Below are 17403 nucleotides of genomic sequence, written 5' to 3' on the forward strand. Positions count from 1 at the left end.
CCACTCATGATAGCCCTTCAAGATAGGTAAGGCTTAGACACAAATCTTAAAATGATCTGAAACCTCCATGCTTCCCATTAAAAACATCAATGGAAAACATCAAATAGGAGTCAGCTTTTTTCCAAGTGACAGATTGTATTTATTCAATAAATATTTAACATCTAACAAAATTACTTTAAATAAATTTTATGTTTACACATGTAATGTAAACATATACTCTTCATTTTTGATTCACTAGAGCCAAAAATGAAGAGTGCATCAGTATATGAAAAAGACTTCAGTGTTGCAGCCTTTTGGTTAATAAACATGATAATTGAGTTTGAAACTCCTGGTTTAGGTCTTTCCACCACAGAACCAGGTAGCATTAGTTTAACCCTGTGCATGACTGAGTATATTTGGGGCTCAATTTCATCCCATTGGAATTAGTTAATTGGATGAATCAATCCCCTTTTGATATTTCTCCAGTATATTGAACTTCTACTTGATCCAATTAAATATGTTGGGAGCAGAAGAGCAATACAACAACCAATGCCTTCTAATGATAGTAAGACTGAGAAATCTCTATAACTCTTGTCTGTCTATATATGATAAATTGGCAAATATAGTGTAGCTATTAACTCATACTTTTATATTGTCCATTTCATTTGAAAGAAGCCTGCCCTTCAAGGTTGACCTGTCATTCTTCTGAGAAGACAGAACTCAATGCATCTTTATAATAAAGCAGACATTTATCCAAGGTTTACCTAGGTGGGGATTATTTTTTTGCAGAGAAGTTACCATACATATATATTTGCAATGCACTAAGTGTAGAAAACCAATATGTATAGCAGTAAATATACAACATTAATCTCACCATTTGCTGCAAACCTATACATTTGTATTGTTTTTTTAAAGCACTCCTCAAATAGACATTTGACCTCACTGCTTTACATTGTTTGGTATTACTCTTCCTGCTCATTATGTTTGCTTTTTATTCACCACTTCCTGCACCATAATTGAGTACATTTATTAAATTTGCCACCTTGGGGCAAATGCAAGGCCATTTGTAAAGGTATGGCATAATCAGCTATCTTGTCGTGATATTTCTCTGACATTTCGGTCATTGATCCTGAACATCTCACCAATACATTATTTCATTTCATTACTGAGAAACAATATAGCTGTTAGCAAAGTTATTCCATTAATTTTAAGTTGGTATTTAAAAAATGGAATCATAAAAAATAACAAGTTTGTATTTTTGGTTTAGAAACCATCCAGACATTTCCCATAATCAGGTACTGTATGAGGCGAAGTATAGGTGCGAAGACAAGAGCTCTGAGAATTCTAAAAGGCCATGGATTATAATTTATATATAATCTGATTTTTAGGCTACTTAGTTCTAAGTGTTAAATTTGTGTTTAATCAGACAGAGCCCACTTCAGAGTGAATACACCATCCATACCTAGGGTGGTGAGATGCAATATATTTCTGCAACTTTGAGGATTGGTTAAAATATATAATGCTAGTAGCTGGAACTGGTCATGAAAGATGCACCTTCTGACATTTGCCCTTTTTTATAATAAAGGTATGGCAATTCTATCAGTATTTGCAACTGTACATGGTCTTCCCATAGACATTCTCTGTCCAAAATGGAATAACAGATTTAAGCATTACTGCAGTATACAAGAAAGGATAAAGATCTGATTTTTTAAAAAAAAAAACCTTTTCTTTATTAATATTTATATCATTATCATCCAGTAACAATGTCTTTGCTAGCTAATACAAGTACCAGGTATATTAATATTTAATCTCCATTAAACTTTGTTGTTAATATACACTTACTGAAATACTTTAAAATATAAAGGTTCAGATTATTTATAGGCAGCATGTTTGAATATAAGTAAATCGCTTCACTGTGGACCATTTATTTTACTTATCACATTTTAAAATCTCATAAAATAATTTTCCACACATCAAACAATTTACTTAAAAATTTTGAGAACTGAACAGTGTAATGGAGAAACTGGCAGTCAGTTAGCGATCCTATTATGTTAAAGTATTGTTGAACATGGACTGTGGTCTGTTGGTTTTGAAAAATCTTAAATGAACTGACTAATTTCCACTGACTAAGATGAATGGGACAGTGGCTTAAATTGGAACAAGATTTATTGAAGCATTTGAGGGCGCAGAGAAGAGTTCTGAAGAGGAACAGCATCATGGGGAAAGTAAGAAGCTATACTGAGTGTAGCTAGAGTGGAAGATGATCAAAGATTTACCTGTCAAAGAATAATCATCCAGTCATCACTTCAGTCTGGGAGTGGATTGTACAATGCCAATTTATTACAGAAATCTTTTCCTTGCATCTAGATGATTAAATAGGCGTAAAGTTAGTAATTAGGGGCTTGAAGGAGATATGCTTCGGTTGGGAACACCCATTTATTAAGCAGACATTATATGCTGTAAAGATGTGTGGCATGTTGTTGAGAAGAGACACAAGGGTAGAAAAATGTAAGGCTATGCTGCTATGCTTTGCTTGCTTAGAGAAAGGCAGAGGAAATTCACTTAAAATGAATGCAAAACAATCAGCAAATTGAAGTTGAAAAGCAAAAATACTTCTAATATGGCTTCGCTGATGCCTAACTGCTTATTTTTGTCTTTGTTCCTTAATAAACAAGACTAAAAGTGTGATTTCTGTGTTCTTGTCTGTAGGAGTCTGATCCTGAACCCATGTGAATAATGCTTCCAGTGACAGCATCCATGTGTACAATATAAAGCATTCCAAGTGCCCATGCAATGCAATATTTTATTCCATGTCTCCTTGCAGGACTTTTGTTTTATATATTGTCCTCATTTGCTATCATTTCTTTGGTTTTGAAGTCATCTCTTTAAAAGGCTGGATGAACTTTTATATTCTTCTGGCTTCATTATTTCTTGTTTCATCACAGTTTTTTCACAGATGAATTCCTGGACACATTAAGAGAGAAAAAAATGAATTGAGTATAAGTATAGATAACATATTACTAAGTATATTCATTCACTTAAATGCATGAGCCTTACATACAATATATGCAAACTGAATACTGTGTACTTATGCAAGATTTTGTGGCATATAAATTGAGCTGCTTGTGGAAAATCTGATATCTCTAAAGACTGTGAATTAGCCACTTGTGTTTTCTTGCTCACGGTTGAAAATAATATGTGCTGGCTCAAGTGTTTCAGACCACTTTTCTTATCACTTATTACTCACTTCTAGGCAAACCCCTGCATTTTAGTAACATGCACCCTCCCCTGGGTCAATGGTCACTGTCCAGCAGCTCTCTAATTTCTTCTGCACCTGCTGTTACCAAAGAGGTGCCAGTTGCACTGTGGTTATAACATTCACTGACTTGCAGAACCTTAATTCAAAACACAGTACTGCAGATAATTCTTTCCCTGAGTTAGCCACTCATTTTTCTGGTGCATTTTTTAATTTGTTTTTTAAATTTGCTTAATTTGGTTTCCTTTGAATAAGCTCACTGATGCATCCTTGAAACACTGGAGGGTGTATTTTTTTTACCCAGCTTCCAAATAACCCAAATAAAGTACTATACATTTGGGGATATTTAGCAGCAGGAATGAAACCCTGCTACTGATATAAACAGGAAAAACTATGAACTATGCATTAGAGACTTTTTCTTAAAGAATGAAGTGGATACTTAATTAAAAAATATCTGACATGTTTTCAAACATGAATATGTTCTGCATTTCAGGCAAATGATATAAGCATTACTCTACTGAATTGTGAAATGGCTTGGGCAACAGCTTTTGCAGAGGGATCAAAGCACTGAATCTGGGATCAGCTCAAGGATGAAAAAACAACAGCAGTTTTGAGGTAACAGAATGACATCAGTGATTACTATGTATGAATAAATGTTTCTTCCCTTTAGATTTACACTTCATTCAATTGTCATAGACAAGATGTTCTGCTCTGTTCTGTGCAAATTTGATTTTAGAAGCTCAAACAGATTTACCTACTTGGATCATATCCAGCTTGGACTGGAAAGACATTTGCTCCAAAGGACCATAATGCTTCATATAGCACCGCTCTGCCATGTTGGAGATTCCTACCAGCATCCTGCTTAATTCTCGAGTCTGCAGGAAATATAAAGAAATAGATAGACAAACCTTAAAAAAAATGAGTTGCCTTGAATTCAATGTATTGACTTGCATTGAAGAAATCACTTATCAAAAGTAAAATGAAAGTTAAATACAGCACCATCTTCACCAACATTATGGCCCTTAATTTTCTCATTCTATAATGAGCATGGTGGGATGATTTTGCATGTTGACAGCAAATGTGAATTATATTTATTGATCAGAGCTTGTATTATTATAAATATTTTGATTTGTGGCAAGGAGCAATTAAATTGAAAAAAAATCTTGATCAGGTAGGAAAGCTACTTGAGCTATAGGAGAAGAATAACATTTGATTGATTGGAATATTCCAATCAATCAGACATTATTCTTCTCCTATAGCTCAAGTAGCCTTCCTACCTGATCAAGATTTTTCTCTTGTTTTCCTTTTCACTTATATTTAGAATAGAATAGAGCTGGAAGGGACCTTGGAGCCTCCTACTGAAGCAGGAGAACCTATACCATCTCAGACAAGTGACTGTCTAATCTCTTCTTTAAAATCTCCAGTGATGGACCACCCACGATTTCTGGGGGTAAGCTGCTCCACTGGTTAATTGTCCTCACAGTCAGGAAGTTTCTCCTTAATTCCAGGTTGCTTCTCTCTTTGATCAGTTCCAACCATTGTTTCTTTTCCTGCCCTCTGGTGCGTTGGTGAATAATATGACCCCCTCTTCTTTGTGGCAGCCCCTCAGATACTGGAATACTTCTATTATGTCTCCCCTATTTGAGTGTTTTATGATTTTTATTGTTATTATGCTGCCTAGAGTAATGTTATATGAGGTGGGTGACTATATAAATCTGCTAAATAAATAAATAAATTTAGTATCTGGTGGTGGGATAAGAGGGAAAACACCTCTTCTAGAGCAAAGCAATCCTTTGCAATCCTTGAGCTGCTTTAGCTGTGGGTGGATTGCTGGTGGACATGCTTTCTGGAAAGAGAGGGCCAATCTCACAAAGGAACAAGGAGGCTGTGTGGATTTGCTCTAAGTTATGCTACATCTTAAGAATAGCTATAGTTGACTGTCACTTTTGCTTAGTTCTTGGAAATGCTAGCAGCTTTTGAAGCCCAACGTAGGTGGCAAACTCAAGAAGCAAGAATCAAACAAATTTCAGGGGAACATTTTTAAGCTAGTTAGGGTAAAAACATAAAGCTGAAATTTCTAAAAAGAAAGTAATATTATAGTAAATCAATTAAGGCGGTCTTTCTTTGACTTTTTTTCTTATCATAGTTCCCACCTCTGGGCTGAGCTGCTTCTTCTGATACCCCCTGAAATTCTCCATCTGGTCCCCACGGTTTTTCACTTGGCCTGATCTCGTCTGTTTACTGTCCTAGAGAACTACTTTTGTTTATTTGTTAAATTTGTATCCTACCTTTTTTCCAGGAACTGTGTAATTGTTCCTGAGATCAATATCATTGAAGCAAGCAATAGTTTTCAGTTAATTTACACTTGATTTCTTTATAATACCACCCTTCAACAAATGATTGGATTATTTTCTTTTTCCATTTATTCTGATTCTTCTGCTTCCCTTTTTAGGGAACTGTTTCTGTACACTAATAGTAACAACTGAACATCTTCTCCACTATCCTTCAGTAGGCTTTGATTTTTCCATTCTTATTTCCTTCCCAACAATGCTAGTAACAAAAACTAATGATAGAACTACCAGTGTATCCTACCTATTCTTTGGAGTGAGGAATGTTGTCCTGTTGAACTGCAAAATTGCATTTTAAATGAAAACAATATTTTTCCATTCCCACTCTAGCCTGAAGGCTGGAAGAAAAGTGGGGGGATTTTGAGAAAAAGAAGTGCATGATACTTACATATTGACTTATGAGGCCTTCTTTATTATCAATATAATTAATCAGATGTATATTTCTTTCCTTCAGTGCATTACACTTTGATTGGAGCTCAGAAACTTTGCTAATCAATACCTAGGTTGAAGCATATAATAGAAAAAAAGGATAGGATTTAGGAAAGGACACAGAGGCTTTGAAAGAGGTCAGGTGTCTTCCAGGTGCTACTGCCAGTAGGGACAAGAAGCGTATTTCTAAAATAATCAAGAATGGCAGCAAGGACTGTGATGTGGAGGCTATTGTACATCTTGGCACCAATGATCTGTCCCAAAAAGATGTACTCTCTGTGCAGAATGATTTCCAGAGCTTGGGGAAGGAACTTATCAGAATAGGCTGTAGGCTTACTTTCTCAGAGGTTTTACCAGTGTATAAGGAGCAAAACGGAAAAGGCCAGCGCATAGCACAATTCAATATGTGGCTAAAGGAGTGGTGTAAAGGGGAAGGCTTTGGATATATTAGTCACGATGTCAGTAGCTGGTCCAATCAAAAGATGTACAAAAGAGATGGTTTGCATCCATCAAAAAAAGGGACTGAGTTACTCGGCTATAAATTCACAGATTTTCTGGAGGGAAATTTAAACTAAACAGCGGGGACAGGGAGTTAATTGATACGGAACAACCCTGTCCCCGGCAATTTAAAAACTATAGGGATATCAGTGCATGTAGCATAGATGTGTGTGTGGACAAGAATACCAACCTTGCTATCAAGCAAAATGAAGCCTCTAATAGCGAGTGCCACATAAAGTGCACTAACCAAATAGGTGGTAAGACAATAGGGGAACTCAGGCACCACACAGGTTATGTAGAAAGGAAACACAGGGCCACTCACAAAGGACTCAAATGTTTATACACCAATGCACAGAGTATGAACAGCAAACAGGGTGAACTAGAAATTCAGGTTAATGAGGGCAGATACGATATTGTTGCCATTACGGAAACATGGTGGGATGAAACTCACACATGGAACACACAGCTAGAGGGATTTAAATTATTTAAAAGAAACAGACCAAATAAAAGAGGAGGTGGAGTTGCTCTCTATATAAGAAATAACTACATCTCCACAGAAATAGAGTACAACAATGATAAAAACTGTCTTGAATGCATTTGGGTCAATATAAAAGGGGGGGGGAAATGACATTGCCATAGGTGTATACTACAGACCACCCAACCAAACAGAGGAAATAGATGAACTTTTTGCTAGTCAGCTAACTAAGGTATGTAGGAAGCACATCACAATAGTAATGGGGGACTTTAACCACCCTGACATCAACTGGGAGACAAACTCCGCACCAAGTGGAAGATCAAACAGGTTCCTGGCAAACCTAGCAGACAATTTGTCTCCCAAAAAGTAGAGAAGGGAACTAGGGGATTAGCCATTTTGGATCTAATTCTCACTAACAGAGATGAAATGATAGACGGTGTTGAAGCCATAGGTACCCCTGGGAGGAAGTGATCATGCAATATTAGAATTCAACATTATAGAAGCACAACCAATAGAACACAGTCAAACTAGAGTCTTGGACTTCAAGAGAGCTAATTTCAATAAACTTAGAGAGGGCTTGGGAAGGATTCCATGGATGAGAATCCTCAAGGGGAAAACAACTCAAGAAGCTTGGGAAATTTTGAAAAATGAGATAATAAAAGCACAGTCTAGCACAATACCAACAAAGAGGAAAAACAACAGCTCTCAAAAGAAACCAGCATGGCTGCATAAAGAACTCTCTGACAAATTGAAAGATAAAAAGGACAAGTATAGAAAGTGGAAAGAGGGGAACATAACTAAGTCAGAATATCAGCAAATAGCCCGAGCCTGCAAAGATGAAGTGAAGAAAGCCAAGGCTCAAAATGAACTAAGGCTTGCGACCAAAGTCAAAAATAACAAAAAAAGCTTCTTTCAACATGTAAAAAACAAGAAAAAAGTGAAGGAAATGATTGGTCCATTAGTGGGTGGAAGTGGCAAGAAGGTGACAAGCAACAGGGAGAAAGCAGAACTATTTAACTCATTTTTTGCATCTGTCTTTACACAAAGGGAAAAAACAGACCAACCTATCAAAAATAGTACCATAAAAAACAAAACAGAAACACCAGTTAAGATAGGCAAGAAAATGGTTAGGGAGCACCTGTCCAGCCTAGATGAGTTCAAATCGCCAGCACCAGATGGATTACACCCCAGAGTTCTCAAGGAACTGGCAGATGTGATATCGGAGCCACTGAACTATATTTTTCAAAGATCCTGGAACACAGGGGAACTACCAGAGGACTGGAAAAGAGCTGATGTAGTTCCCATCCTCAAAAAAGGAAAAAAAATGGATCCAGGAAATTACAGACCTATCAGCCTGACCTCAATACCTGGGAAGATCCTGGAAAAGATAATCAAACAATGAATCAACGAACACCTAGAGGCAAACAAAGTCATTACTAAAAGCCAACATGGGTTTGTCAAAAATAGATCATGCCAGACAAATCTTATTGCATTCTTTGACCAAGTGACAAAATTAGTGGACCAGAGGAATGCTGTGGAGATAATTTACTTGGACTTCAGTAAGGCATTTGATAAAGTAGATCACAACCTACTACATGACAAGATAGAAAAATGTGGGGTAGACAGAACCACCACCAGATGGATCCATAGCTGGCTGACCGGCCGTACTCAGTGAGTGGTCCTCAATGGAACTGCATCTATATGGAGGGAAGTGTGTAGTGGGGTGCCCCAGGGCTCTGTTCTGGGCCCAGTACTCTTTAACATCTTCATCAATGATTTGGATAAAGGGATAGATGGGGAACTCATCAAATTTGCAGATGACACCAAGCTGGCAGGAATAGCCAACACTCCAGAAGACAGGCTTCAGATACAGAAGGATCTGGACAGACTTGAACACTGGGCACTAACTAACAAAATGAAATTCAATGGTGAAAAAAGCAAGGTTCTACATTTAGGCAAGAAAAACCAAATGCACAAGTACAGCATAGGTGGCACCATGCTCAATAGTAGTAACTGTGAGAGGGACCTCGGAGTCCTAGTAGACAATCACCTAAATATGAGCCAGCAGTGTGCTGCAGCTGCCAAAAAGGCCAACACAGTGCTAGGCTGCATTAACAGAGGGATAGAATCAAGATCACGTGAAGTATTAATACCACTCTTCAATGCCTTGGTAAGGCCACACTTGGAATACTGCATCCAGTTTTGGTCACCACGATGTAAAAAAGATGTTGAGACTCTAGAAAGAGTACAGAGAAGAGCAACAAAGATGATTAGGGGACTGGAGGCTAAAACATATAAGGAACGGTTGCTAGAATTGGGTATGTCTAGTTTAACGAAGAGAAGGACAAGGGGGGACATGATAGCAGTATTCCAATATCTCAGGGGCTGCCATAAAGAAGAGGGAATTAAGCTATTTTCCAAAGCACCTGAAGGCAGGACAAGAAGCAACGGGTGGAAACTAATCAAGGAGAGAAGCAACCTAGAACTAAGGAGAAACTTCCTGACAGTGAGAACAATTAATCAGTGGAACAGCTTGCCTCCAGAAGCAGTAAATGCTCCAACACTGGAAGTTTTTAAGAAGAGACTGGACAGCCATTTGTCCGAAATGGTATAGGGTTTCCTGCCTGAGCAGGGGGTTGGACTAGATGACCTCCAAGGTCCCTTCCAACTTTACTACTATTATTATTATTATTATTATAGTTTTTTGAAAAAAGAAAAAAATATGTGCATCTGATTCCTCTCATCTATAGTTACAAATGTGTCATGTTGGTGGTTTTACAGTAATAAAATTTGGTCAATAAATGTCTAGACTGCACTACAATAGTATCAGTCCTTGGAACAAGGGACCACCACTATCCTTTGAGGTAGATTGGGTCAAGGACAGTGGCTAAAAGTCATCTACTGAGTTTCCATGAGTGATGGTGAATTAGAATCTGGGTCAATAAAATGAGGTTCTTATTCTGAGAGTGTTTTTTTCTTTGCTCCACTAAAATATACATCTGAGCTGGACAGGAGGCAGAACAATCACTTTGCTTGTCACCATCCTAGTACAATCCTTAATACCTTCTATAAAAATGTTCATATAGCAGGTGACAAAATCTTTCTCTTTAAGATTCGGAGAATTGCAGAATGCAGATCAGATTCTTCTAAAAGTTCTCTCACTGACTTGCAGGATAAGTCTGAATCAACATATTGCTGAAGTACTAAACTAACTAGAATTCCTAGCATGTCTTACTATTGGCTATGCTGGCTAGGACTGCTACTAATTCTGGCTACATCTGAAGAAATTGGCCATAATGATTACTTATTTTATTATTTTATTTAACACATATATAAACACCCATCTTATATCAAACTTTGGGTGGCTCCCAACCAACATTAAAACAACATTAATAATAAAAATAATAGAGTGGATGAGGGGATTTAATGATGGACTGCATTTGGAAGCTTAACTTTGGTGCCAGATTTTTCATGGTTATGGTTTTAATAGTTATAACTATTAAACTAACATATTAAAACCATAAACATTAAGAACTTGGCTCCAAAATTAAGTTCTTCATGCAGTCCATCATTAAATCCCCTCATCCACCTTACCCTACCCCAGTGCTTGGAGGAAAAGTCAGGTTTTGATTAGTATATTCAACTAGTAAACAGCTTGTTTACTTTAATGCCATACTGAAATATATAAAATGGTGTACACTGGAAAGAAATGTTGTAGTCTTTTTTTCCTCCTGATATATTATCCATTTATATCCCATTCATAAACTGAAATCAAATATTCTGTCTTTGAGGCATGACCATAATTAGACCCTGCTCAGAGAATAGGTGTACCAATAATTAGAGAACGAAGCACAAAATTCACAGGGTGAGTGTGCTTTGCCCTGATAATAGTTTTAAAGCTTTATCCTTTTCAGAAAGCAGAACTGACTCCATATTAAGAAATCAGTAGAGAATTAACAGACTCCGTGGCATGGATAACCAGGCCTCTGAAGTAAACATACAGTCGTAATTAAGCATCATATATATCTTAATGTTATATATATATATTTTTTTATAAATATAATTTTTAATTGTTTTTTAATTAAGCCTATATTCTGCTCTGGGAAGCTCAGGGGGGGAAAGGGGGGGTGTTTGGGCGGGGGTTGGGGAAGGGGGGTTTTGTTGTGTAATGTTTAGTTTTTTCTTTGTATATGTTGTTTTTTGTTTTTGTATTGTTTTGTTCTTTTTGTAAAACTTATAAAACTTTTTAATAAAAAAAAACACATGGTCAGGTAACATTACAAATCTCATGGTGTTATGTTCTTCTTGTATGGCAGCACTTTTATGATGGATTGTCTCAATGTTTTCTTCTTGGCTGAACAAATGATTCTTCAACTTCTGATTTATAGAGAACAGGGTCTTATGCCTTTGTGTGAGGGTTTTAATGACAGCATCTTCCTGATATCCCCAAAAGTCTGTAATAGAAAAGAGGGGAGATTATATTATTCAAGGACAACACACATCAGGCAATGGTTACTGAAGAGCTTAGAACTGCCACCTGAGTGAGGCAGAAAAATCAGTTGCTACATTCATGTACACACATGTGAACATGTGCCCTCTAGTATAGCATCAGTCTGGGAGACTGTTTATATGAGAATATGCCCATAAAAATCATTCACATGCATTAGAGAGGATTCAATTTCTCCAAGGCCAAAATGGCCTATTTTTCAGAAATGCCCTTATGTCCTTAAAGAACATAAAAAAGGCAGAAACCGATCATAAATAAGAGGAATGATGGTGTTGCCTTTTGGAAATGAAGAAAGAATAAAATAGCACAGCAATCCTACTGTATAGTGTGCATGCCTGTGAAAAATAAGCCATTCAGTTCACAGTGCCTTACTGCTAATTAACGTTGTATAATGCAAAGGATTTTATGTGATGTGAAAGGACAAACTGTCAAGGACAAAAGTTCGTCCTTTCACATCACATAAAATCCTGAAGGAATTCTGAAGGGATTTGAAGGAAAGTGCCAAGCCCTTCATTTGCCCGTCTTTTCACCTAAACTACCAAGTCTAATAAATCTCTACATTGTCTTACATCAGTTTCATTTAAAAAAATGGCTTTATTTCAAAAGTTGTGCATCTGTGAAGCAGGGACGGGCTGACTGATATTGTCAGTAATTGCTGCTTTAGGTCTCAGAATCTTATTTGCCGTCTCTTTGAATATACGTGTCATTCGATTTGTCATTTTATTTGTTACTTTATTATTTAAGAGATGATTAATGAGATTAAGATAATTATTTAAAATAATGAAAAATGGTCATTAAAACTTGATTTATAGGTTTTAAAAGTTTTGCAACCTGTTATGTGGCCTTTTAAAGGTATGGTACAGTTTCAAGCAAATTATTCTCAAGGAATGTTTTAATGATGGTACGCACCTGGTGGCAACATGTTGACAATTTTTTTCAAAAAATATCCATAACATTTATATTTGGCTATCTTCTTCTGTAGCTCATGTTGTCTGAAGAAAGAGAACAAAGATATTTATTTTGATGTTTTATCAAAAATATCTTGCTAGGAGATAGCTATATATTATCAGTCATACAGTGGAAGGGTTATCATGCAACCACTACAAAGTAAAAAGAGTGCTAAAATTATTCACAAAGAGCACTAACTCTCCAGATGGAGCAGGTAAATGGGTTATTAGAAAAGACTCCCACAGAGCCTTAACTGGGGAAAGGACTGAGGCCAAGAGATTGAGAAGCATCCAGTGAAGATCAGTTGGATTTGGACTGGGTCTGGAAGAGACAAAGAGCAGCCAAGCTAGATTTGGGCCAGGAGCAGCAGGGACAGCAAGAAGAATCAGACTGAGCCAGAATGAGGAGAATGTAAACTATTCTATGAGACATGTGCAAGTTAACCAAGGTTGTAAGTATACAGAGATGGGAGACGTCTGAATAGTTTGGGTATGGTTATGTTTTTAAATTGTGCTAGATTTGTTTTGAGTCTTCTTAGATGTTAGGAGAAAGAAAGAGTCCATTTTCAGTAAAGGACTGAACTTTCTTATTGTTGTGTGCACATAGTAAGTTATCCCATCCTTAAGTTTTGAATGCAAGTAAATAGAGTTGATCTGTAACTAGGAATGTCTCTTTATTCTTATCACTTGTGTAGAAGGAGAAGGGAAATGCTATGGGGGAACTCTCCTCATTGGAGAGTTAGCAGAAATGAGATTGATGGGGATCCCACATTTTGGAGTTTTCCTTGGCAACAGTTTCTCAACTAGCAACTATGTAAAAATAGAGCTGTACTGATTCAAGAGGATTTTAAGAAACTGTACAGTAAAAATTCAACCAATCTTTCATTTCAAACTCATTCTGAAGCAGGTTTATATCAGATCAATTATTTATTAATCTAGTCCAGTTTTGTCCAGCATTTCCTTCAGGAACACAACCATTCCCTGAGATCTATTAACTAGAAATATCCAAGACTAAATCTTCTATATGAAAAGCAGATGTTTCTCTATGCTGAATATCCTTCCAAGTTCATCAGTTAAATAAACCTCTAGTCCAAAGGTATTAATCTACATTTCTTATTTTAGAATAATATTATAATATAAAGTAGTGCTTTATGTATTGGAGAATTAAATAGAATCCCTGATCACTATGATTCTAAGGTTGGGCTTTGAACAAGATTTCATTAAAAACATTGGCAAATATTTTTGTTGCACACTAGAAATATCATAGGAACTCAATTGCCTTCTATATGATCAGGCAAATGAAAATAATGTTTAGTGTGGGGGAGCTGGGCATTTCCTAGAGTTCTTTGTCACAGCTAGATAATTTGAATGTCTGCTCCAGTGTTTACCTGAATCTTTTATTTCTAGAGCAAACCAGTATCTTTTAAAATTGAATGCAAATGTTATGGCTTGCCAGAGAACTTTTAGTGATCTCATTCTAAAGGAAATAAAGCACAGGTAAATGCTCTGTTTCTTAATGTTTTCACTGCTCAGAGAGTAGGATATACTGTATATGCTAGCATATTATACATTTGCTAATATTTACAGAAGTGGAACGTATATGCTAGCATATCATACATTTACCCATTACAGATAAATTATCCAGTTATGGGATTCATTTGGAGAAACTGCCTACAAACATTGCAATACAATCTCAACCTTCCCAGCAACGTTAATCAAAAGAGTTTCTTTCCATTTTATTGAGCTGCTTGACAAATCTTTATTCAGTACTTGTTACAGGATATTTTGAGGAGATACAGTGTATGCTACATGCACAAACAGTTCTGTCTGCGTTTCCAATATCTGTCTCACTTCTAGGACACCTCAATATTTACTGTCTATTACTAATTGTTTCTAATATGTTATAGTCCAAGCTCTGGTAAAAATGGTTGAATATGATATTTACTCATTATTATGATCCGGACGGTAGTTTGTTTGTTGAAATATGTGATTGTACCTATCCTTTGTTGTTGTTGTTGTTAATTGCGAAGTCGTGTCCGACCCATCGCGACCCCATGGACAATGTTCCTCCAGGTCTTCCTGTCCTCTACCATCTTCTGGAGTCCATTTAAGTTCACACCTACTGCTTCAGTGACTCCATCCAGCCATCTCATTCTCTGTCGTCCCCTTCTTCTATTGCCCTCAATCTTTCCCAGCATTAGGCCCTTCTCCAGTGAGTCCTTCCTTCTCATTAGGTGGCCAAAGTATTTGAGTTTCAACTTCAGGATCTGGCCTTCTAAAGAGCAGTCGGGGTTGATCTCTTCTAGGACTGACCGGTTTGAACGCCTTGCAGTCCAAGGGACTCGCAAGAGTCTTCTCCAGCACCATAGTTCAAAGGCCTCAATTCTTTGGCGCTCAGCCTTTCTTATGGTCCAACTTTCACAGCCATACATTGCAACTGGGAAAACCATGGCCTGGACTATACGCACTTTTGTTGGCAGGGTGATGTCTCTGCTTTTTAGTATGCTGTCTAGATTTGCCATAGCTTTCCTCCCCAGGAGCAAGCGTCTTTTAATTTCTTGGCTGCAGTCCCCATCTGAGGTGATCTTGGAGCCCAGAAAAATAAAATCTGTCACTACCTCCATTTCTTCCCCATCTATTTGCTAGGAATTGAGAGGGCCGGATGCCATGATTTTGGTTTTCTTAATGTTGAGTTTCAAGCCAACTTTTGCACTCTCCTTTTCACCCGCATCAAGAGGCTCTTTAGTTCCTCTTCACTTTCTGCCATTAGCGTGGTATCATCTGCATATCTTAGGTTGTTGATATTTCTCCCGGCAATCTTAATTCCAACTTTTGTTTCATCTAGCCCTGCCATTCTCATGATGTGCTCTGCATATAAGTTAAATAGGCAGGGCGACAGTATACAGCCTTGCCGGACTCCTTTTCCAATTTTGAACCAATCAGTGGTTCCGTGTCCGGTTCTCACTGTTGCTTCTTGACCCGCATATAGGTTTCTCAAGAGACAAATGAGATGGTCTGGTACTCCCATCTCTTTAAGAACTTGCCACAATTTGTTGTGATCCACACAATCAAAGGCTTTTGCATAGTCAATGAAGCAGAAGTAGATGTTTTTCTGGAACTCCCTAGCTTTCTCCATGATCCAGCGTATGTTGGCAATTTGATCTCTAGTTCCTCTGCCTCTTCGAAATCCTGCCTGTACTTCTGGTAGTTCTCGATCCACATACTGCTGGAGTCTAGCTTGTAGGATTTTAAGCATAACTTTACTAGCATGTGAAATGAGTGCAATGGTGCGATAGTTTGAACATTCTTTGGCATTGCCTTTCTTTGGAATTGGAATGTAAACTGACCTTTTCCAATCCTGTGGCCACTGTTGAGTTTTCCAAATTTGCTGGCAAATTGAGTGTAGCACTTTTACTGCATCGTCTTTTAAGATTTTGAATAGCTCAGCTGGAATACTGTCACCTCCATTAGCTTTGTTGTTGCTCAGATTTTCTAAGGCCCATTTCACTTCACATTCTAGGATGTCTGGTTCGAGGTCAGTGACCAACTCATTGTGGTTATCTGGGACATTAAGCTCATTCTTGTATAGTTAGTTCTTCTGTGTAGTTTTGCCATCTCTTCTTAATCTCTTCTGCCTCTGTTAGGTCCCTGCCATTTTGGTCCTTTATCATGCCCATCTTTGCATGAAACGTTCCCTTCATATCTCCAATTTTTTTGAAGAGATCTCTGGTCCTCCCTATTCTGTTGTTTTCTTCTATTTCTTTGCACTGTTCATTTAAGAAGGCATTCTTATCTCTTCTAGCTATTCTCTGGAATTCTGCATTCAATTGGGTGTATCTTTCTCTTTCTCCTTTGCCTTTCGCTTCCCTTCTTTCCTCAGCTATTTGCAAAGCTTCCTCAGACAGCCATTTTGCTTTCTTGCATTTCTTTTTCTTTGGGATGGTTTTAGTTGCTACCTCTTGTACAATGTTGCGAACTTCCATCCATAGTTCTTCAGGCACTCTGTCTATCAGATCTAATTCCTTAAATCTATTTGTCACCTCTACTGTATATTCATCAGGAATATGATTTAGTTCATACCTGAGTGGCCTAGTGCTTTTCCCTACTTTTTTCAATTTAAGCCTAAATTTTGCAACGAGAAGCTCATGATCTGAGCCACAGTCAGCTCCTGGTCTTGTTTTTACTGACTGTATAGAGCTTCTCCATCTTTGGCTGCAGAGCACATAGTCAATCTGATTTCTATGTTGACCGTCTGGTGATGTCCATGTGTAGAGCCGTCTCTTGGGTTGTTGGAAAAGAGTGTTTGTTATGACCATCGTATTCTCTTGACAAAATTCTATTAGCCTGTGCCCTGCTTCATTTTGTACTCCAAGGCCAAACTTGCCTGTTATTCCGGTTATCTTTTGGCTTCCTACCTTAGCATTCCAATCCCCCATGATGATAAGGACATCATTTTTTGGTGTTAATTCTATAAGGTGCTGTAGGGCTTCATAGAACCGGTCAATTTCATCCTCTTCAGCACCAGTGGTTGGGGCATAGATTTGGATTATTGTGATATTGAATGGTTTGCCTTGGATTCGAATTGAGATCATTCTGTCATTTTGGGGATTGTATCCCAGTATTGCTTTTCCTATTCTTTTATTGACTATGAAGGCTACTCCATTTCTTCTGAGGGATTCTTGCCCACAGTAGTATACCTGATGGTCATCTGAGTTAAATTCACCCATTCCTGTCCATTTTAGTTCGCTGATTCCTAAGATGTCGATGTTCAGTCTTGTCATCTCTTTTTTGACTACGTCTAGCTTGCCTTGATTCATGGATCTTACATTCCAGGTTCCTATGGAGAAAAAATCTTTACAGCATCGGACTTTCCTTTCACCACCAGATATATCCACAGCTGAGCGTCCTTTCGGCTTTGGCCCAGTCGCTTCATTCTTTCTGGCGCTACTAGTACTAGCCCTCTG

The 17403-nt window shown here is 37.6% G+C and overlaps 1 protein-coding gene across 4 annotated transcripts in view; it reads right to left on the reverse strand.

Annotated features, from left to right (window-relative positions):
* Positions 1-1858: 1858 nt before the first annotated feature.
* CCDC197 (coiled-coil domain containing 197) overlaps positions 1859-17403 on the reverse strand; it is a 46652-nt gene continuing 31107 nt past the window's right edge. For 3 of the 4 annotated variants that reach the window (XM_039365881.1, XM_039365879.1, XM_039365878.1), the window contains exons 5-9: positions 12402-12484; positions 11267-11439; positions 5972-6082; positions 3994-4110; positions 1859-2943 (exon numbers count right to left, since the gene is read on the reverse strand). In XM_039365881.1, coding sequence (XP_039221815.1) covers positions 2857-2943; positions 3994-4110; positions 5972-6082; positions 11267-11439; positions 12402-12484 — 571 coding nt within the window. In that variant the 3' untranslated portion in view covers positions 1859-2856. Of the gene's footprint in view, positions 2944-3989; positions 4111-5971; positions 6083-11266; positions 11440-12401; positions 12485-17403 lie in introns of all 4 variants that reach the window. The other variant, XM_039365880.1, reaches the window with a different exon arrangement.

This window comes from Crotalus tigris, unplaced genomic scaffold (genome assembly GCF_016545835.1).
Source record: "Crotalus tigris isolate CLP2741 ecotype Arizona unplaced genomic scaffold, ASM1654583v1 scf7180000020201.887925, whole genome shotgun sequence".
In the NCBI taxonomy this organism is placed as follows: domain Eukaryota; kingdom Metazoa; phylum Chordata; class Lepidosauria; order Squamata; family Viperidae; genus Crotalus; species Crotalus tigris.